We start from the raw sequence: 23,627 nt of genomic DNA, 5'->3' as shown, positions 1-23,627 counted from the left end.
CTTTATTTTTTATTTTTTAATGATTTTATTTATTTATTTGACAGAGAGAGAGAGAGAGATAGTGAGGGGGGAACGTGGGAAGGGATGTGGGGAGGGAGACGCAGGCTGCAGGCTGAGCAGGGAGTTTGATGCAGGGCTCAATCCCAGAACCTTGGGATCATGCCCTGAGCAAAGACTGAGCCACCCAGGTCCCCCACGTTATCTCCTTTATTCTTTTAATGAGGTAAGATGCAATGACTGCTTTGAATACTAAACCAACCTTGCATTACTACACTAGGACCAACTTTGAATAATAAACCAACCTTGCATTACTACACTAGGACCCAGTTGGTCACAATATATTATCCTCTTCATATACTGCTAAAATTTATCTGAAATACTTTGTTTAGGCTGTATGCATCCATGTTCAGATACAGAAAGAGATTAACTTGTAATTTTCCTTTCTGTAATATTCTTGTTATGATTTGGAGTAAAAACTACGCTGACTTCTTAAAAGTATTAGTGTTCCTTTCTCAAGAAAAATGCTTATAAAAATGCTATTTTGCTTTTGACCTATTTAGAAAAATTCACTAATAAAATTATACAAACTCTACTTTTTTGAGGAAAGGATTTTTAGGAGTTTCAATTTCTTTAATAGATATAAAATTCTGAACTTCAACTAGTGTCACCTTGGGGAGTGACATATATATGACTATCTATGTATACTGTATATACATATGTATATATGTATATGTATGTATATATGTATTTAAGTAACTGACATATATATGACTATCTATGTATACTGTATATACATATGTATATATGTATATGTATGTATATATGTATTTAAGTAATCATAAAGCTATGCAAAATAAAACAATACCTTTAATTTAAAAAAGAGAGAACTGGGGTGCCTGGGTGGCTCAGTGGGTTAAAGTCTCTCGCTTTCAGCTCAGGTCATGATTCCAGGGTCCTGGGATGGAGCCCTACATCGGGCTCTCTGCTCAGCAGGGAGCCTGCTTTCTCCTTTCTCTCTGTCTGCCTCTGCCTACTTGTGATCGCTGTCAAATAAATAAATAAAATCTTTTAAAAAAAAAGAGAACTACTGAATGCAATGCAGGATCTGAGATTATCTTTTGATATCACATTATTAAGGACAATGGTGAAATCTGATCAGTAAATTAGTTATTGCTAGTTATTATATCAATGTTAATTTACTGACTTTGACCTTTGTAACATAACTATGTAAGAAGAGGTCCCTGTTTGAAAGAAATGTATATTTTAGTATTTAGGATGAAGAGACATCACATTTGAAAGTTACACTAAAGAATTCGCCGGGATCTATCTATGTGGAGAGAGAGAAAGCAAACAAGATAAAAATGTTAACATTTGGGAAAACTCGCTGAGGGGTATATGGGACTACTCTGTACTACTCATAGCTTTTCTGTAGTTCAAAAATATTTTTTAAATTTTAATGAAGTTCACAAAAAAGTAGGGGGTAGACCGGCTGCTTTCTCATTTCAAAGTTGAGCACCTTCCACTGCTGCCCTACAAGTCTGAGTATTCTGAATGAAAAGTCAAGTTGGAAAACATTATTTATATTGTCTTTTTCTTTCTGACCATGGGCAGCCTGTAAATTAATCCTCACAGTCCATTTTTGTTAGAAATTATAGTGAGCTGATGTCAGGCCCCCTATAACTGTATCATGTGTCCTAATGCATATGGGATCTTAGGCAATGTGGCCCAGGTAACTCAACTTTCTGATGGTTCAAACTTGTTTTAGTGAAGAGATCAAATATCAGAGGCTTTAAATAAACCCTGGACAGCTGGATTACATTTCTGATGAAATGTTCTAACCTGTGGTGATTTTACACCAGCCATTAAGTAAACTAGATTTCATGGGTGGAGCGATAAAATTAACATTTTGAAATACCTTCTATTTATCTGAGTCAAATAAACTTCAGATTTTTATAAGGTTCATCAAAACCTTTACTTCAAGCCAATAATACATTTGTAAGTCCTTCCCCATAGCCCTATAAATATTCCTACTTCACTTTTTTATTTCCTTATTTTAGTGAACCAATAACTAAGCTATCCCTTTCTCATCCATTCCCTGCTACTACCAGGTGTAGATGCAAAAGAGCAATTTAATCTCTGAATTTACACTAATTTTTTTTTTCAATCTGCTTACCTCCTTTAATTAGAAATTTAGGATCCAATCCAGTAATCATTGGACAGTCTCCAAAAGCTAAATGTGAACTGGACAATCTACCCAAAATCTGAAATTTTCTGCCATTTACCCAGACTTCTCGACGGTCAAACTGAAAGATTTTTATAAGAATGTAAGTAAAGAGGGGCGCCTGGGTCATTCAGTCCGTTAAGCATCTGCCTTCAGCTCTTGTCATGATTCGGGGTCCTCGGACTGAGCCCAATGCCGGGGTTCCCTACTCAGTGAAGAGCCTGCTTCTCCTCCCTCTGCCACTCTGCTCCTTGTGCTTGCTCGCTCTCTCCCTCTCCCTCTCTCTGTCAAATAATAAACAAATAAATAAAATCTTAAAAAAAAAAAAGAAGAATGTCAGAAAAGAAAAGCAGTATTCAAACTCATGAGTCAAGAAAAACACACACAGGGGCGCCTGGGTGGCTCAGTGGGTTAAGCCGCTGCCTTCGGCTCAGGTCATGATCTCAGGGTCCTGGGATCGAGTCCCGCATCGGGCTCTCTGCTCAGCAGGGAGCCTGCTTCCCTCTCTCTCTCTCTCTCTCTGCCTGCCTCTCCATCTACTTGTGATTTCTCTCTGTCAAATAAATAAATAAAATCTTTAAAAAAAAAAAAAGAAAAACACACACAACAAACAAAATGGTAGAAAAGCCAGGTAATCAGAGAGACAGAACCCAATGCAAGATGTGATCTAAGACTGGATGCTAAGTCAGGAGGAAAACAGCTGCAAAGGATTTTTAGGGGGTTGGGAGGACAACTGAAAATATTTTTCAATGGACAGGATTTTAGGTTAGACTGAGTCAATATTAAACTTTTTTAGTGTAATAATTGTATCATGGTTACATAGAATAATCTTTTCTCAGAAGACACATGCTTAAGTATTTACAGGTAAAATGTCACATGGTGGGGCACCTGGGTGGCTCAGTGGGTTAAAGCCTCTGCTTTCGGTTCAGGTCATGATCCCAGGGTCCTGGGATCGAGCCCCGCATCGGGCTCTCTGCTCAGCGGGGAGTCTGCTTCCTCCTCTCTCTCTGTCTGCCTCTCTGCCTACTTGTGTTCTCTGTCTGTCAAATGGATAAATGAATCTTTAAAAAAAAAAAAAATGTCACATGGTCCAGGAAAAAAAAAGGATATAAAGGAATACAGAAGTTTAATGTATTATTCTTTCAATGTCTCTGTAAATTTAGCTTTTTCAAGTAAAATTTAGAGAAAAATTAATCCAACTAGTTTAAAATTATTAGAGATATATCCTGATTTCCATAGCAATTAATTTCACAGACTACTCAGGCCTGGCCAGATGCTTTCAGAAAACAGTTTCTCTTGTACACCAACATGTCAGCATAGTAATTTCTACAGTTCCGACCCAACTAACTGAAATCAAGCCATGATATGTATTAATTTAATCATCCACTTAACTAACATTTATTGAATTATAAGCCCAGGACACTATGCAGAACACAAAGTGACCGCTGCTCTGAACAAAAAGCTTTACAATCTAGTTTTAAAAATGAGGGGGTCCCTGGGTGGCTCAGTCGGTTAAGCACGAGCCTTGGGCTCAGGTCATGATCTCGGAGTCCTGGGATAGAGCCCCACTTAGGGCTCCCTGCTCAGTGGGGAGCCTGCTTCTCCTCTACTGGCAGCTGCCCCTGCTTGTGTGCTCTCTCTCTTCTCTCAAATAAATAAATAAAAATCTTAAAAGAAGAAGAAGAACAACAACAACAACAACTAGGGATACTTGGGTTGCTCAGACAGTTAAGCGTCTGCCTTCAGCCCAGATCAAGATCCCAGGGTCCTAGAATTGAGCCTCTCATGTGCTCCCCGCTCAGTGGGGAGCCTGCTTCTCCCTCTCCCCCCCTGTTCCTACTCTCTTGCTCTCTCTCAAATAATAAATAAAATCTTTTAAAAGAAGTTGAGAACTCAAAATCTAAACACATTAATATTCTACAAAGGATTTTATATTAACAATCCCAACAAAAACAATAATGATGGTATAAGCTATCATTTATTAAATATACACTATAAATGAGATAAATTAAGTAAATTAAAAATTATCCAAGTATTCAAACAACACTGTAGATTAGTTACTGTTCCCCTTTTACAGATATGGAAAATAGGTCTCAGACATTAGTTAAACTTCCTTAGGTAATATAGTAAATAGATGAAACATGGCTTAACCCAGAACTATGTGACATTAAGGGTCATCCACCTTCCTTTGGGTACTGCTGATACAATAGGAGATATAAAGTTCAAAATTAAAAAAATGAAAAGTAATTAACAACATCAGATATTTATAGTATCATAATTTAAGTGCTCAGAAATTTGCAGATATATTTTCCCTATTTTTTTAAGTAGGAAGTTTTGTCTAAACTTTAAGCTTATTTCAAAAATTGAAATAAAGTTATCAGATAATTTTTTAAGTGAAATGAGTATGTAAGATATTAAGTGAAAACATTTCTAAGATAAAAAAATGCCTTCAGATATTTAAGATAATTTTTTAAAAAGATTTTATTTATTTGACAGAGAGAGAGAGCGACGGCAAGAGAGGAACACAAACGGTGGTGGGGATGGGGGGGGCGGATAGGGGGTGGGGAGTAGAAGAATCTAGCAGGCTTCCCACTGAGCAGGGAGCCAGATGCGGGGCCATGATCAGAGCTGAAGGCAGACGCCTGAGCCACCCAGGCGCCCCTTAAGATAATTTTTTTGATAATTTAGTGAGAACTTTTTTTTTTTTTAAGATTTATTATTTATTTGACAGAGAGAGATCACAAATAGGCAGAGAGGCAGGCAGAGAGAGAGAGGAGGAAGCAGGCTCCCCGCTGAGCAGAGAACCCGATGCGGGACTCGATCCCAGGACCCCAAGATCACGACCTGAGCCGAAGGCAGCGGCTTAACCCACTGAGCCACCCAGGCGCCCCTAGTGAGAACTTTATTAAGTAATTCTTATCTGGAAGAAAACAAGCTTAAGATACATAACCTAAAAACATCCCTAAAACTTGTATTCTGTTTTGGATGGATGTGTTCATGTCCATCTTACCTTTGTCTTTGTATCTTGAGTTCTACAATTCAAACCAACCATTAATTGTGAGACATACATAGAGAGACAGACAGACAGAGAGAATCTTAAGCAGACTCTATGCCCATCACAGAGCTCGATTCAAGCTTTTCTCACAACCTTGACATCATGACCTGAGTCAAATCAAGAGTCAGGCGCCCGACCAACTGGGCAACCCAGGCATCTCTATAAAATATTTAAAAATAAAAGGAGAAAGAGAAATATAGGACTTTCAAGGTTTGAGGTCTTATTTCTTATATTCCTCATTACAAAAAGCTAAGTGGAATTTTTAAAGGAAAGAAAAGGCTTTCTGGAATATAGGTTTATAGTTTTCAAATAAAGTAATTAAGTGAATGTACTGCTAAGAAAATACACATTTTCTGAAAGGTTCACTTAATATTTTTAGTAACACATATGAGACCTTTAGATATAATAATACACTAATTGAGAAATTATTACATACCAAGCTGTCCTAACCACTTTACATGTATTAAATAATTAATTTAACTCTATAGTAATCCTGTCTTACGTGTTATATATTAACATATATTAACTTATATGTTTATGTGTGTACTATATTTAAAATTAAGCACATATTCCATATAATACTTAAATAATTTAGTTCTTTAAAATAAGTAAGTTCCTATAATAAGTTTACTGTTTAACATCTGGTTCCTTAGAACCATGAAAAGAACATGTACTTTAATCAAACTCATATGACATCAGTAAATTTTAAACATACATGATAAAACTATAGCATCTCCTCTCTTAAAACCTGTCACATGCAGAAAGTCCTGCTATTAGTTCAAAAAGGACTCAAACAGGTAGTATTTAAAACAACAGATTCTATAATCTTCATTTTCTTGCATCAGCTCTGTGGTAGGTAAATTTTATGATCAGATCTTTAAAAATGTTAGTTCTATAACATTTTGGACACTGAAAGACATTCAATTATTACATTAATTGAATTACCTGAAAATGAATTAAAATACTAGTTACGGTTTCAACAAAAAATTATTAACATTTATTTTGAGCGTTTTCTCGGACTCTTAAAAATACATTCTAAAACACACACACACACACACACACACACACACACACACACACACAAAATTCTAGTCCAGCACTATGAAACACAAACAAGTTTCAAATGAGTTTAAGTATTCAAGACACAAGGTATATATTCTTTTCTTAGCTATGAAGAATTCAACAGATTTTTTTTTTTTTTTTTTTGGGTAGCTTGAATGAAATTTTCCTCACACCCATTCACCCCAGTTGGCTTTTATTCACTGATTCTCTGGGATCATTCCTAGAAATTACAGAATGAACATGGGTCTTGAGTCACTGGAAATGTACGTGCTCCAATAATTGAATGATTTGACTGTGTATGAGCTGGCTTAGTGAGAACCTAGCCCTGAAATCTGTCTGATCATTTCTGGGCAAAGTGCTGTATTACAGTTTCTGGGTATGCAAACCAGAAACCCCATGCGTGCCTTTGATCATGTGACTAAACACTGATGCATGAGCACACATCTTTGACAATTTTTGCCAGTTTATGACATAACGAGGAAAATAAGGACCATGTGTTGAATCATAAAACTAAATAACTAAATTTATATAACTGTCCTAAATTCTGAGATTATCTTCTTTGAATGTATATGCCTTTTGTTCTGGGGTTTTTTGTTTGTTTGTTTGTTTGTTTGTTTTTTAAAGCTGGTCTTGCTTTCTGGATACTCTCACCACCCACTCTGAATTTTTCCCTATGAGCCCATTATACTCAGAAGTCTCGGATTCACTGCATTTGACTGTAAAAGACTATAAAAATGGCATGCTTTTTGGCCTGAACAATGGTCAAGCTCAGTATTTGATCAGGCCCTTAAATTTGCAACATGTTACTATGTCATAGAATGTTACATTATAACTACAGTTAAGAAAAGTTTATCATTTACCAATGATTTTTTACTAACTGAAACAATGTTGTAGATAAGTGTGCAGAGAAAAATGTTTAGTAACTGTTCACACTTCCACTTCTCCTAGCTTAATGGGTTTTAAAAATAAACAAGATAACTCAATTGTATCTAATTTGGTACTTTTAAATCAGCGCCAGAATGCATAAGAATTTAAAAATGAAGGGAACAGCTCACAAATATATGAGGTAAACTTCCCCAGCTTGGTAATTTTTTTGTTTCCTTCAAAGCATATGCCACAATTTGTAATTTATTCATTTGTCTTTAATTTTTGCCTGCTTTTCCTAAGCAAAGTTAATCTCCATGAGGGCAGAAATCATTTTGGTCTTACACACCATTGTAGCCACAGCATTTAGTATATGGCTAAAAAAAAGGAGAAATTATTCAATGTTGTTCAGGAAACTGAGCTTACTGAGCATTTACTATATGCCAGGCAATGATGGTACTAAATATTTTGAATGTCACTATGTCATGCAAATCAAGACCATATATGAATATGATTTATTTATGATTTGATTCTCCTTTTAAAACAGTTTTCAAAAAATATTTAAGTAGGGATGGCTCAGTTGCTGAAGCAACTGCCTTCGGCTTTTCATAATCCCAGGGTTCTAGGATCAAACTCCTAAGCAGGGAGCCCGCTTCTCCCTCTGCCTGCCACTCCCCCTGCATGTGCTATCTTTCTTCCTCTGAAAAATAAATAAATAAAATATTTAAAAAATCTATTTAGGTATGTCAATGTCCCCCATCAGCTCCCAGCAGTACTTGTTCTCTCCTTTATCAGCATCATCAAGGAAGGAAGGAAACAGTGAAGAGCTGGGCTGCCAGTGTAGAAGCTAGCAGGAAGATCACTTAGCTTTCATTTTTTCTTTTCTAAATCATCTGTAGACCGTTTCCTGGTTTAATATCTACTGCCATTTCTTTATATTTGTTCACTCGGTCCTTCCAATTGCGACTCTGATTATATTTTATAACCTAATAGCTAGAAAATATTCCCTTACTGCCCTCGAAAGAGTGTCTCTAATTATAGAAGGTATAAATATGGTTCCCGCTCACAGATGCCCACACTTTTTATTTTGAAATGATTTTAGGGGCGCCTGGGTGGCTCAGATGGTTAAGCGTCTGCTTTCGGCATGGTGTTGATCCCAGGGTCCTGGGATCGACTCCCTCATTGGGCTCCCTACTGGGCGGGGAGCGTGCTTCTCCCTTTTCCTCTACTAATTCCCCTGCTTATGCTCTCTTGCTCTCTCTGTTAAATAAAATAATAAAATCTTTTTAAAAAAATTCTTTTATTTTATTCATTTGACAGAGAGAAACACAGCAAGAGAGGGAACACAAGCAGAGGGAGTGGGAGAGGGAGAAGCAGGCTTTCCGCTTAGCCAGGTGCCCGATTCGGGGCTCAATCCCAGGACCCTGGGATCATGACCTGAGCCGAAGGAAGACGCCCAATGACTGAGCCACCGGGTGCCCCAATAAATAAAATCTTTTTTAAAAAATGATTTTAGATTTACAGATAAGTTGCAAACACAGTATAGAGTTTCTTACATACACTTCACCCAGGCTTGTGTAATGTTACCCTATTGTTATATTGTTATATTGTTCTGGTACCGTTTTTGAACCCATCATCCTAACCTGTCCCTGCAGTTGCTAGTGATGCTAGTGATGCTGAATATGTTCTGTCGGCCCCTCTTGGTCCACACTCAACTGATGGCAGACTGGTTCCTTTTGGCTTCTGATCAGATCCACGAATGAAAGCAGCAGAAAACTGGAGGGCAGGGTATTTATTTGCATCCCTCAACCCCCAGAAACATCCTAGTATGAAAGGCTGCAATAAAAACCCCTCCTCCATCTCTTCAGTTCCAACTACTGTTTCTATCTGGGTTTCTGCTTCCACTTCTTGGCCCCTTCAGGTCTAAGAACGGAGAGAAAGCTCTGCAGTCACTAGTCTTGGGATGCTTTGCCATCCCTCATTTCGCCCTTATCCCTGCCCACGTCTTTTGAACAATTCCTTTATTAAATTCCCCTCGATACCCCCAAATGACCACGCAATCTAATTTTTTTCCAGGGACAATGACTGATGACCTAACGAAAGTATATTACCTTAAAATCGACATTCTCTTAAGGGGATATATCCTCTTACCCTGACACACCAAGTAGAGATTATATTTACATAAATATTTCTGCCAAGTGGAGTTCCAAAATCATGCCACTCACAAGTCCGATTTTATGAATCAAAACCTGAAATTATTTCCACTTTTACCTTACTCAAGAGTCAAAGAGACAATTACAGCCCAGCCAATAAGCTGCCACGTATATATAAAATAACTCTAGTTGATAATAAATAGGGCTTGAGCAGGAACATGGTCCTCCAGACCAGTGGGGACAGGAATTTGTGCTTCGCTTACCTCCTACCCCCATCATTTGATACCCATTCTGGCAGTTTGAGCACTTTGAACAGAAAACTGTCATTTCAGCTACAGGAGAATTCTCTCTCTAGTCAGGGATTTGAAGTCACTATCCACACTTTTACATTTTGAACTATAATAAAATGAATACAGGTTATTGATATAGATAATAGAGTGCTTGAAAGTGAGAGGTATGAGACATACCAGGCAATTTTAGCCCCACAACTGGATTCAATATTTAGTTAGCAGGTTCAGAGTACCAGGTTCAGAGTATTGGCTTCTGCACCCAATTTCCTTGATCAGACTCTTCACCTGTCCAACTACTTCTTCACAGAAAATGCAGATAAAATCTTTGCTTAGGATACCTGCAGCATCCACCCCAACAAAGAGCAAGGGACCCAGATCTGAAGATCTAAGAGGCCAGAGTCAAAGGAAGTGGACTAGATCTCTGGCACAAAGCCTAAGGCAAAGAGAGAATTATGAAAGGAGACCAAGTTGTAACCTGTAGCCTCCCATTGCTGCTCCCCCAGGTAGCACCCAGCAGAAGGCTAAGTCCTCACCCATGAAACCTTAAGCTGAAAGTTGTACTCTTCCCCTGCCCTCCCTCCCAAAATGTGAATTTAGTTTTCATAACATCTCTTTCAGGGTTGTACAATATTCTACTATTTTACACATATTTTAGCATTTCTACTGTGGAACAAAGAGACAAAGCTTTCTCTGGTGAATGAAATATATTATAACCAATAGAAAATTAAAGAAAACACTTTAAAGTGCCAACATCAGAGGAAAAAATTATTATTTTTTTCCTTTTAGGGCATTTTCCCTACTCCTGTATAACAACTGACAACTATAGAGGAAAGTGAGCAACAGTTCAGTTCCATTGCTGTGGCACATGAAATTCAGCCACTCACAGGCACTTTATTTTAAAATAAGTCAGAGTCCACTGCCAAAATTCAAAAAAGCAACACACGGTATATTTACTTCTGAAATTTATTTCAGGTGACAGGACACCCACAGACTAACAAAATAAACATAGAATTAAGTAGTATTCCCCAAAACCCAATTTCACTTCCTAGCAAAGGCAGATGATGATTTAGCTACCAAGCTTCTTCTAGATCAGTCTGTCCATGCAATTGAACTCTTTCTCTCTGCCCCCACCCTAACCCCTGCAAATTTGAGAGCCATTTTAACAGCAGCACTAACATGATTTCTCACTTGAAAATCTGAAGACAAAACACCTGAGATGGATACACCCAACACAGAAAGTGTAAGAAGAGATTAAGAAATACAAGCAGGGCTTTTAATGATACAGTTCGACAGCTGGAGGAGGGGAAGGAAGTAAAAGGGGCGAGTGGATCAATATCCAGAATAAAAACAGGAGGGGTTAATTTACCTTGAAAATAACCAGTATTCTATTTGTCCAGGCCCAATGAGAATTTGTGCCAAGCAATTTCATTCATTTCACAGTGCCTAGAACACTGATGGCTGTGTGGTAAATATGAAACAAATACTTGTTGGTTGATGAAAATGTACATGGCAACGGCCGCGTACACACAGGAAACAGAAACTCAAGGTGGTCAGACAAATTTGAAAGCAATGCAAGGTTTGGTTCTCCATGTCAATAACATTTTCAAGGTACACAACAGGGGAAGCAAATGACATAAAAATTTGCCACATCCATAGTTCAACATGTTGTTCCTCTTTGAGTGCTAAAACTTTATTTGCAAAAGAAAAGCTAAGATTAGGTGAAAATGTTATTAATTATATATACACGATATAATTTTAAAGATCAGTTTTATTGCTTAAGGTTTTTTGGTTTTGTTTTGTTTTTTTTAATTAAAAAGGTTACTTGCTCAGGTTGCTTACATTTATAACAGCAATATGCCACTTGAAACCTTTAACACATAAGCACCCATTTGCTAAACTAAAGCTAGCCTTGAACTTTGAGTAGTGCCATATGCTTTTAAATTAACCCTTCTAAATACTGTACAAAGCTCATATCACAGACTGTTAGCTTACAACCAAATTAGGTTACTGCTAAATACTCATTAGGCAAACTACTGAAAATAAAGAAAACATGCATATTTCTACAGCTCTATGAATGCCAAAATTAAAAATGATACAATGAGAATCTGGGATCAGGCAATGATAATTTGGCTGATCTCGATGGCTTACATATTTTAAGTTGAACTAAAACCTCTAAGGACCTTTCTCTTTGGAAAGCAAAGCCACACATTTTAAAATAGTATCTAATGGAAGGTCTATTAAAATCACAATGGATCATAGCTGTCAACTTCAAATAGTGTCTCCTTAAGAGCTTAAGTTTACACACTGGTGCAACACCACAAAGGCAGATGCTACAAAAGGATCTACAAAGAAAAACAAATTTTATTCACAACACTTTGCATATAAACTTTTCCTTTTGCAGACTTGTGTGGAGTTGAAAATAAAGGATGCTAATATGTACACCATACAGCACATCAAAAAAAGAGAGAGAGGGAGAGAGACAGAAACACTTCAGTTGAGTGAAAATTCATTTATCTACTGAAAATCCGGGAGAATTCACATCCACTGTACTCCAAATTTACTCCTAAGTGACAGAAAAATACTATATGAAATGGCAAAAAATTAAATATGATTTAATCAATAACTGATTACCTTTAAAACTTTGGGCTTCTTTTCCCTCTGGGGCCTCTTGTTTTCTTTTATAACCTAAAAAAAATCAAATTGCAAAATGAGCCTCTGTTTAAGAAAAAAAAATTAGCTCCCACCCCCCCAAAATTTTTGGCTATTTCTCTATAAAACTACTTAGACCATTTAAAATCATCAACATGTTTGCTAGACAGAACCTAAAGAGCTTATGTAAAATGTATACTTTAAAAGTCACTGAAAAAAAGCCTTGCATAAAGATGAAGTAGGGAAATACCCTTTTTTCCCCTTAAAGTCTGTCTTAATTAGCCTCTGCATTCTTCACAGCGAAGCCCACGAGGTAGCCATCTTGCTTGCTTCTGCAGAGGAAGCCTCTACAGTGGAACAGTTCTGCAAACTGCTTTTTGGTATTATTATCATGGTGTTTAAAGGCAGCCCTGGCCTGCCAGCACTGTAGACGTGCTGGGCATGCCTTTTGCAAAAACAGCCCCACAAAGAGTGCAGCCAATGGCAATGCAGAGCTTAGCAACTCCAAAGTGATCTTCTCTGCTAGCCTTCCTAGACAAAGGATCTCCTGTGCGGCTCCGCTCTCACCACAGGACACAGGCAGCCACAAGCTGCGACATGGAGTGCGCTGCAGAGGATCTGGTCGCGCCGAAATCACAGGAGGCTTCAGCAAAAACAATGCACACAAATCCCCCAGGTCTCCACCATCGGATCGATGGCGGAGGCTCCCTGATTAGTAACCTCTTGGCGGCTCCGAGGGCAGGTCTGCGCGGGGGGAGGGGTGCGCGGTTCTGCCTCCAACATACAGGAGATATAACTGAGCTGAGGGGGGCATTTGGGCTTGCTGAAACTCTGGAAGGTATTGTGCATTTTTACTTTATAAGGCAAGGCTAAATATTGGCGATATTTAAGGCAGGGAGGTTATGTGAGGACAGTGTAGGCTCAGCTGTTGGTGCGTGTCTCATTCCCCGGGAACCACACCTCTTTGCAGCAGGCGCTTTGCCCAGAAACACAGCAATTTGATTTCTGTCAATAAATGTCCAATGACAAAGGCGGATTAAAAAATACTAATGAAGCCACTTGAAAGGAAAAGGACAGGATGAGGACAAGGAGAGGGGGAGGAGTTTTCAAAATACACTTGCCACTCTCAGTGGCCGGAGAGAAAAGATTTCTCTCTCGCTCCAGACATCTCTGGTGACCTTCATTTCCTAAAGATACCCCTCCGGTCCAGAAGATGGGCTCATACCTTTGGGACAAAAGGCGCATCTATGGCTCCTCAGTCTCCGGAGATCATCAACTGTCACTGAGCATCTCTCCCTGGAGCTGCCAAGCAGGTCCCTGCTTCTCTCCCACACCCCCCAGAGCCTGTCTGCTCACCCGGCTGATGGTCAGACAGGACCACCGGGGTCACTGGGGCCACCCACTTCCCGGAGACTGGGAGCTGAGCCAGAGGTGGCACCTGGACTGTCACCACGCCCAGTGGGTGGTAGGCACTGAGATAGCAGGGCACTGAAGTTGGAACTTGCCGGTCCCCAGAGAATGCCAGAGCCAGCAGAGTTTAGCTCCCTCCCCTCAGCCCCCTGGCCAGGCAACCTTGGCAGGAGAGAAAGAACCAGGACAGCTGCTGTGAGCTGGCAGGTCTCAAGGTCACTGCCAAAATGTAGTATAGAGGCCAGTCACAGTCCCATCACGGCCACCTTGACAGCTGCACAGATCTTGGGAAGACAGCCTCAGCTCCATCCTCACAGGGCCAAAGTTTCAACAACACATTTAGGGGATTGGCAGGAGGGCCGCCCTGGCTGCCCAGCCAAAGATGGGTTTTCCACTTGCAGTTGGATTCAGAACAGATTCCCACAACCAGAAATCAGGAACAGAGTGAGGGCCGGAAGGCCTGTGTTTCATCACTCGGGATTCCTAGCCTTTCGGTTTGCCACAAAAGCACACTTTCCTTGTTAGCATGGTTAAGTCCAACATGCACTGTTTTCCCACATTAAACTACATCTCCCTCACCTACCCACCCTCAAAATTTTCAACAAATATAAAAAGCAAGCTTCCTTGTAGCAAAACCAGTGGATTCTGACCTAAACACGTCCATCAGGCCAACATCGAGGATACTGAGCCCACACTAAGAAACTCTCTGTGGCGAATGAAGCAAAGCCGTGAAAAAGGTAGAAAAACAGGACTTAATACAGCAAGACTTAGAAATGGCCCTATGCTTCTTTTTCTTTGAGGTCCGTGTGTGCGCATATGTGTGCACATGTGTGTGTCTGTGGGTTCACATGCAATAAAATATATGTAACATAAAATCTGCCACTTTAACCATTTTTAAGTGTACAGTTTAATAGCATTAAGTACATTCACAATGTTTTTCTTTTTTCCAGATTTTTATTTATTTACTTGACAGAGAGAGACACAATGAGAGAAGGAATACAAGCTAGGGGAGACAGAGAGGGAGAAGCAGGCTTCCCACTGAGCAGGGAGCCTGAAGGAGGTTCGATCCTGGGACCCTGGGATCATGACCTGAGCTGAAGGCACTTAGCGACTGAGCCACCCAGGCGCCCCCACTCACAATATGTGAAAACTATTCCCACTCACCAATTCCAGCATCTTTTCATTATCCCAAACAGACACTCTAACCATTCAACTGTAACTCATCCGCCTTCTCTTAGTCCCCGCTACTTTTTATTTTGCTTTTTGTCGCTATAAATTCACCTATTCTAGCATCTAAGTGGTATCACATGATATCTGTCCTTCCGTGTCTGGCTTATTTCACTTTGCATAATGTTTTCAAGCTTCATCCATGTTGTAGGATGTATTATAATTTCATCCTATTGAAGGCTCAGTACTATTTCACTATGTGTATATACACCAAACCTGTTTATCTCTTCCTCTGTTGATGTACATTTGGGTTGTTTCCACCTTTTGTCTATTGTGAGCAATACTGCCGTGAACATGGGTAGAAGTATCTACTGGAGTCCCTGCTTTCAATTTTTTTGAATATATACTTAGGAAAAAAATTGCTGGATCATATGATAATTGTTTAAATATTTAAGGAAGACAGAAAAGCAGTCACCCACCAGGGAGGGGGGTTTGCTGCTGGATCCTGGGCCAGGAGCTGCTCTGAACGGGCCAGCATCAGTGGCCAGGGCTTCCTGGAGCCACTGGTTCAGGGATGCTTGTTACACAGCCTTGGTGCTAACCACCAAACTTTCTGGAGTGGCCATGCCATTCTACATTCCTGTCAGCAGTGCACACAAGGGTAGTCTACATTTCTTAAAGTTCCTTGCATGTCAATTACAAATTACACCTCTCCCCCTTGAATACCCGGAATATAACTTTCAAAAAGCATCAAGGTTTTCCATTGAGCTCGATTGCTCAATATTTAGTACAGTGATCCATGATATATAATGCATATAATTCTAAAATTAAAAACAATCTATTACAGGTGAGATCCATGTGTGTCTTAATAAAATAAAATAAAATCGGGCTCTGAGTGTTAGGTGTACTGAATATCCACATCAGTGAGAAGTCCACTTTTTAAAGCCCCACTGACAAGCATTTTTACTGCATGGGACACTCGTGAAGCCATACAACACTGCCCTTGGCAAACTAAGCAAACATTGGAGGTCTGTGTGCAGTGTTCTGTAAAATGAATTCATAAATAAAGCCACAGCTCATCTCAGCTAAATATGAGGGTTAATTAAAGTGACCAGAGCTAAGATTAACTCAAAATATCCAACTGATACTATGCTATGAAGGTCTGTACTTGTTTAAACACAGAATACATTGGTAACCTATATTGGTTGTGACCATCTGCTCTAAATCCTATACTTAGTGATTTGACGGTCTCTCAGCTTAGGGCTTAGGTGATGGTGAGCTTTGATGGAGAAAATAATCAGACATTATTAGCAGAGAAACTGGGAGGCAGGAGAGGCATTCCCATTCTCTTATTATTTAGGGGAAAGTACATACAACTAGATTCTATTGAAAGAATGGCAGGTCAGAAACTAAGAAACCCTGTGTTATAGTCCTACTTCTTCAGAACTTGTTTTTGTCTCTTAAATCTATTTGTTTTTCTCACAAAGAATCATGATTATTAAGTTGCAGGAGATGTATTTAATTTTGTGATAACTCAAGTATTAGGTTCTTTCGAATATTATAAAACAAGATCTCTTTTCTCTTAAAAATCACAATTATAGGGACGCCTGGGTGGCTCAGTTGGCTAAACAGCTGCCTTCGGCTCAGGTCATGATCCCAGCGTCCTGGGATCGAGTCCCACATCGGGCTCCTTGCTCAGCAGGGAGCCTGCTTCTCCCTCTGCCTCTGCCTGCCATTCTGTCTGCCTGTGCTCACTCTCTCTCCCTCTCTCTCTCTGATAAATAAAAATCTTAAAAAAAAAAACACAATTATAGAACTAAAAAAGAACATCAGAGAAAACTGAGTCTAACTACATTATTTCATTGAAAAAACTAAGGCTTAACGAGATAAAATTCCTTAATTCACATTACACAGCAAGTAAGAACTTAACTAGAGCTGAGGTATAACCAACCGTCTACACTGCTTTCTCTAACTCCTAATAACCTTTAAGACTGAAACATCTTCAAAACCACATGCTAAAGTTTTTTGTTGTTGTTGCTGTTTCTTTTTTTCTTTTCTTTCTTTTCTTCATGAAGAGAGAGAGAGAGACAAAGAGTGCCTGTGCACTTAAGCCGGGGAGAGGGCAGGATGGGGGGAGGTAAAGGAAGAAGCAGACTCCCTGCTGAGCAAGGAGCTGAAGCTGGGCTCCATCCCAAGACCCTGATCAGTACCTGAGCTGAAGGCAGATGCTTGACCTATTGAGCCACCCAGGCGGTCCCACATACTTAGGATACAGGAGTAGCAGCTCAGATTTCTAGAAGACTGGTATTTAAATGAACCTTACATTAGGTATGCTTTTAAAGAATTAATTTTGTCCCCTCAGAGATAAGTTATGAGTAATTCAAAAGTCCACTTCTCTTTCTAAGCATAAAACATTCTGCATCCATAAGCAACTACACATACAAACACTGTCCAGGAGGAGTTTTCTCCTAAGGTAATCTCAAGTGATCTTGGTTCCTCAAACTTGACACCTCTCCAGCAAAAAATCCTTCCAGTATTAGCCACACTCTCCTCTTCCATGAAATGCTTCTCTATTTCTCTTCTCCCATATTGGGGGGTGGGGGTGGGGGTTGGTCATAGCTTTTGCTATGACACCTGGGTAAAGATATTTCAAGAATCATATTTTATAAATTTCCAATCATTAAGAGTAACAAAAGGACGGCTCATTCTATTTACAATTCTAATGGAGATCTCCAGCTTAGTTTGGTTTTATTTCCTGTGAGACATGGAAACTTCAGATTAACAGGAGATCTTCCTGGGTGACTGGGCAAACAATAATAGTCTGGGTATAAGGGGCTGATCTCCTCACAACAGCCTTTCCTTGGCTTCCCTCCCCCACTTCCTTCCCTGAGGCTTATCTGCAATAGCCCTTTTTCCTTCCAAGGGGCCAGGTCTACCTAGTGACTACCCCATACCCTCCAGCAATCATGCTTATTGCTGGTAAAAATAACTGCTTTTCAATAACAAGAATTAAGGAATAAGTGAGCGATGGTCTTCAGTAGTTGCCAAATGAAAACTGTTGACAATGAGGTGAACCAGAGATAATGCCAGAGACTAATGGAGCTGAAATAACCACCTCTCCTCCATTTCTCAGCCATTCTCAGTACTACCTTGAAATGGACAAGCCTACTCCATTACAGTCTAGATCCATAATGTGGACAGATAAATCTAATAAGAGTATCTATGGGTTTTTGTAAAAAACAAAGAAATCACAAAGGATGATACTATTTAGAAAAATGTCCCCTTTTATGAATGATATATTGAAGTTTGGTTCTTATTATTTGCTAGTCTGTCCTGTGTATTTTGGAATCGGTAATATCCTTTTTTTTTTTTTTTAAAGGAAGTTCTTCTATATCTTCGGGCTCCTGTCATTCCTGCTAGAGAGCTGACACTCGATAGCACCGTATGCTCCGTTTTTAGATAATCCCATTGTCTCACCAAGTCTAACGGCAAAATCATAAAAATTTATTGTTTCACTGAGAAACTCAAATCATTTTACACCCACACAACTTCCTTTTGAGAAAGTTAGATCTAGTTATCCCCAAACTTTAACTAAATCAAAATTGTTGAACCTTAAAAGACCCCACACCCAAAAACATTATCTTCAAAACGTGTTAGTTCATTTTTTTACAATGAACTTCCCCCATTTATTTTTTTTTAAAGATTTTATTTATTTATTTGACAGAGAGAGATTACAAGTAGGCAGAGAGGCAGGCAGAGAGAGAGAGGAGGAAGCAGGCTCCCTGCTGAGCAGAGAGCCCGATGCGGGACTCGATCCCAGGACCCTGAGATCATGACCTGAGCCGAAGGCAGCGGCTTAACCCACTGAGCCACCCAGGCGCCCAGAACTTCCCCCATTTAAACCTTTAACAATTTAATAGTAAAAAATAGTAATTAAAAACCCAAACAATGGACTTAATAAATGTTGGTGAACTTCCAATATGCAGAATGGTGCTGAGCCATGAGGCGCCTGGGGGGCTCAGTCCGTATGTGTCTGCCTTCGGCTCAGGTCATGATCTCAGGGTCCTGGGATAGAGCCCCACATTGGGCTCTCTGCTTAGCAGGGTCTGCTTCCCCTCCCCCCTCTGCTGCTCTCTCCAGCTCTCTCTCAAATGAATAAATAAAATCTTTAAAAAAAAAAAATGGTGCTGAGCCTACATCAACTCAGAAGAGACACAAACTGACAGTCATGATCCAGTACAGCATCTGGGATGTGCCCAGAAAGCTATGAAAGGCAGAGAAGACTTCCCCTGGCAAGTGACTTTTCTACCAAAACCTAAAGAGGTAAGCAGGAGTTGGTGAAATTTAGAGGAGTGAAGAAAGGGAGGTGTCCCTGATGAAGGTAATGGCATGTGCAAGGACACTAGTAGCACTGAGGCTACAGAAAAGTCACACTAGAGGATGGCTGTGAAGAGGCAAAGGGGACAAGGCATATAAAAAGGCTGGTCACTGTGCTTGCACAAGAAGAGATATAATTAGCTTTCAATTCTCCATCATTGCAATGCGAAATGTGGCTTTTTTTTTGTTCCATCCTTCAATTTCAATTAGTCCTTTCAAAAGCCAACAAGGATGCTTCTGTTAAATCATCACAAATACCAGCTACTTTTTCAAGGGAAGAACTAAGGAGAGGTGACTGGTTTGGCTTCGATCTTGAAAACCCTGGTTTTTAAGGTAAGAAGCACCCCTGTATAAGTAAGTCTCCTAATCAGAGAAAAGCATGTTTTGGAAATGAATGTATGTAAAATTTCTGTTAGGATTAGTTATTTGAGAAGGTCAACTCCTTAAGAAAAAAAAATTTTTTTTTATTTATCTATTTGAAAGAATGAGGGAGAGCGAGGGAGAGAGCATGTTATGAGCAGGGAGAGGGGCAGAGGCAGAAGCAGGCTCCCCACTGAGCAGGGATTCCCAGGACCCTGAGATCATGACCTGGGCCGGAGGCAACCCACTGAGCTAGCCAGGTGCCCCAGGAAGGGTTAATGCCTTTAGTTTTTGAGGCTATATGTCAAAATTTCACACATTCTATAGAGAAGCAAACTTGTCTGCCAGGAAGTAAGTTATTCTTTCAGCTGAATAACTGTATTGGACAAATGCTTTTGATATTTGGAGTAAGGGGTACTCTTTGCTCATGCCAGGAATAGAAAAGAGATTACCCCCTATATTGGAGGCACTTTTTAATACCTTTGGGATCTCTGATATAATAATGAGTAATTCTTTTCCAGGGAGCTTAACTCAGCTAGAGAAAAGACGGGAACTACCTTTTTTTCTTTTTTTTTTTTTTTTTTCAGGAAGAGCCAGAAAGACAAAAACCCCAAAAACCTGCCATTGAGTCTATAATATTTATAATAATAGAATGCTTAAAAATCAAAATTTTTTCTGAACTCTGCTTGATTTTTTATGACAGCTGAATACTTATTCAATGCACACATTATCTCTTATTTAAGGTAAAATAAAGAAATGGTTCTCAAAGTTCTTACTAGAGACAGTTCTAACATGCTACCTTCTGTTTGAAGGGGATCTTTTTAAACTTTTGCAATGTAAAGCCCTTTAGAAATACCTTGTGAAATCAAGAGATAATACGTGCCATAACAAAAGACCAAAAATGTTATTTTTTTTTAATTTTATTTATTTATTTGACAGAGAGACATCACAAGTAGGCAGAGAGGCAGGCAGAGAGAGAGAGAGAGAGGAGGAAGCAGGCTCCCCCCTGAGCAGAGAGCCCAATGCCGGGCTCGATCCCAGGACCCTGAGATCATGACCTGAGCCGAAGGCAGCGGCTTAACCCACTGAGCCACCCAGGCGCCCCCAAAAATGTTATTTTCATCACACTTCACCTTAGAAATCAGCAAGTGTAGGAGTGACTGGGCAGCTCAGGCGTTTGAGAAATGGACTCTTGACTTCGCTCAGGTCATGATATTGGGGTGCTGAGATACAGCCCCAAGTCTGACTCTGCTCAGCATGGAGTCTGCTTGAGATTCTCTCTTCCTCTCCCTCTGCCTTTCCCCACCCCCTACCCCACCCCACTCTCTCTCTCTCTCTCTCTCTAATAAATAAATAAAGTCTTTTTGAAAAAAATAAACAGGTATAGAGCTCAGGGTTGTAACTGTGCTAACTGCAGATTCAAATGAAAAACTTGCCTATCTTTATTAGGAATGTCTTAGCATAAATTATTCTAAGGGAGTTTCCATAGATTTTTTTTTTTTTTTTTTAGATTTTATTTATTTGTTTTGAGAGAAAGAAAGAGAAGATGAGGTGGGGGGAGGGGCAGAGGAAAGGGAGAAGCAGGCTCCCCACTGCACAGGCAACTTAACACCGGGCTGGAACCCAGGACCCAGGGATCATGACCAAAGCCTAAAGCTGACCTTAACAAACTGAGCTACCCAGTTGCCCCTAAAGATTTTATTTTTAAGTAATTTCTACAGTCAACATGAGGCTCCAACTCACAACCCCAAGATCAAGAGTGGAATACTCTAACAACTGAGCCAGCCAGGTGCCCCCATAGATATTTACCCTTAATACTAGTTAAGAAAATGCCATTTTCCCAAAACAGTGTTTTATTTCCCTGACTTTCAAATATTTATACAATAGACACATTAACTCTTGTTGTTTAAAATAAATAAATGGGGGCACCTGGGTGGCTCAGTCATTGGATGGCTACCTTTGGATCAGGTCATGATCCCGGGGTCCTGGGAGTGAGCCCCACATGGGGCTGCCTGCTCAGCAGGGAGCCTGCTTCTCCCTCTCGCACTCCCTCTGCATGTATTCCCTCTCTTGCTGTGGCTCTCTATGTCAAATAAATAAATAGAATTTTAAAAAATAAAATAAATAAATGGTTCTTATGTTTTTTAATGGTTTTTCTAAAAGATTTATTTATTCATTTGAGAGAGCTGGCATGAGAGCAAGAGGTAGGGAGAAGAAGAAGGAGGAGAGAATCTCTATCAGACACTGAGCCTGGAGCCTGATGTGAACCTTGATCTCAGGTCTCTGAGCTCATGACCTGACCTGAAATCAACAGCTGATGCTTAAAAGACTGAGCAACCCAGGTACCCCTGATTCTGAATGTTTTACTACTGTTCATAAACTGAACCCTGACACTCCTCAAAAATATTATTTTAAACAAGATCCATATGTCCCTGGTGAGTCCAAATCCCAATAATGCTATTAAATATGGGACCTTGAGCAAGTCAACCTCCCCAAGACTCAGTGAAGGAAAATGCTGACTTAGGGTTAAATGACGATGAAGAGTATGTGATAATGGCAACTGGCTTACAGGTGGTTCCACTGCAGCAACAGAGAACCACAACTGTCACCAGTTAGGAAAACTGTATACAAGAAACACTGTAATAAAGAAAAAAATGTGGGGGGGCCTAGGTGGCTCAGTCAGTTGAAGATCTGCATTCAGCTTGTATCATGAACTCAGGTCCTGGGATCAAGCCCCACGTTGGGCTCCCTGCTCAGCAGGGAATCTGCTTCTCTTTTCCCTCTCCCTCTGACCTGCTCCCTGACACTTCCCCCCTCACCCCGCTTGTGCTCACTCTCTCTCTCTATCAAAGATGCATAGAAAAACGAACACCCATGGACCACTGGTGGGAATGTAAATCAGTACAGTCACCATAGACACAGTACAGCGGTTCCTCAAAAAATTTAAATGAGAGCCACCCTATAATCCAGTAATTCCACTACTGTGTGTTTACCCAAAGAATATGAAAACACTAATTTAAAAGGATATACAGACCCCAATGTTTATTGCAGCATTATTTATAATAGCCGAATTATGGTAGCAGCCCAAGTGCCCATTAATAGATGAATGGATAAAGACATTAGTCAGCCATAAAAAAGAATGAAATCTCGCCATTTGAAACAACAGGGATAGATCTACAGAGTATAATTCTAAGTGAAATTAGAAGTCAGAGAAAGACAAACACTATATGATTTCACTCATATGTGGAATTTAAGAAACAAAGGGGGGGGGCGGGGAAGAGACAAACCAAAAGAGAGACTCTTAACTACAGAGAAAAAACTGATGGTTACCAGGGGGAAGGTGAGTAGGGGATGGGTGAAATAGGTGAAGGGGATTAAGACTACACTTATCATGATAAGCACTGAGTGATATACAGAATTGTGAATCATAATATTGTACATCTGAAACTAATTTAGCACTGTATGTTAACTATACTGGAATTTTTTAAAATGTAATGAAAAAAATGTAGTGAGAAATTAAAACTCAGTTACTATAAAAACTGAAGATATTCAAAGGACACACTATTTGGGGACATTAGAACCCCTCCCAGATAAATCTAGTATTAACAAGATTTCTGCTAGAGTTGGGCATTCTAACTCCATCATTTCATTATAACACAATCTTACATGTATTAGTTTAAAAGAATATGAAACTTTCACTTCCATTGATAACAGAATTGGTGATTTGGATCAACTACCCTGCTAAAGACAATTAGAAAAGCTACACAAAATATAAAAACATCTCCTTAGAGTGAAAAATTACCATGATAGTGTAGAATTATCATACCAAGATTCAGAAGGGAATGAGGTCCAGGGAGGGTCAAAATATTTTAAAGCAAAAATATAAAATGGAGGGAAATAACTAAAAAGATGGTTAAAAAGAAACACAACCTTGAAAGTATAATATACAAACAGTGGAACTGGCAAACTCAGAGAGTTTCAAGATTTGATTCAGGTCAGAAAAGACAGGCACTTTTGCA

The 23,627-nt window shown here is 39.6% G+C and overlaps 1 protein-coding gene across 7 annotated transcripts in view; it reads right to left on the bottom strand.

Annotated features, from left to right (window-relative positions):
- TET1 (tet methylcytosine dioxygenase 1) overlaps window positions 1–23,627 on the bottom strand; it is a 147,173-nt gene that overhangs the window by 93,778 nt on the left and 29,768 nt on the right. For 3 of the 7 annotated variants that reach the window (XM_082714540.1, XM_082714541.1, XM_082714539.1), the window contains one exon: window positions 12,277–12,330. In XM_082714540.1, coding sequence (XP_082570666.1) covers window positions 12,277–12,330 — 54 coding nt within the window. The other 4 variants (XM_082714543.1, XM_082714545.1, XM_082714542.1 and 1 more) reach the window with 2 other exon arrangements.

This window comes from Mustela nivalis (genome assembly GCF_964662115.1).
Source record: "Mustela nivalis genome assembly, chromosome: 2".
NCBI lineage: Eukaryota > Metazoa > Chordata > Mammalia > Carnivora > Mustelidae > Mustela > Mustela nivalis.
This window is presented reverse-complemented; position numbering and strand designations above follow the sequence as displayed.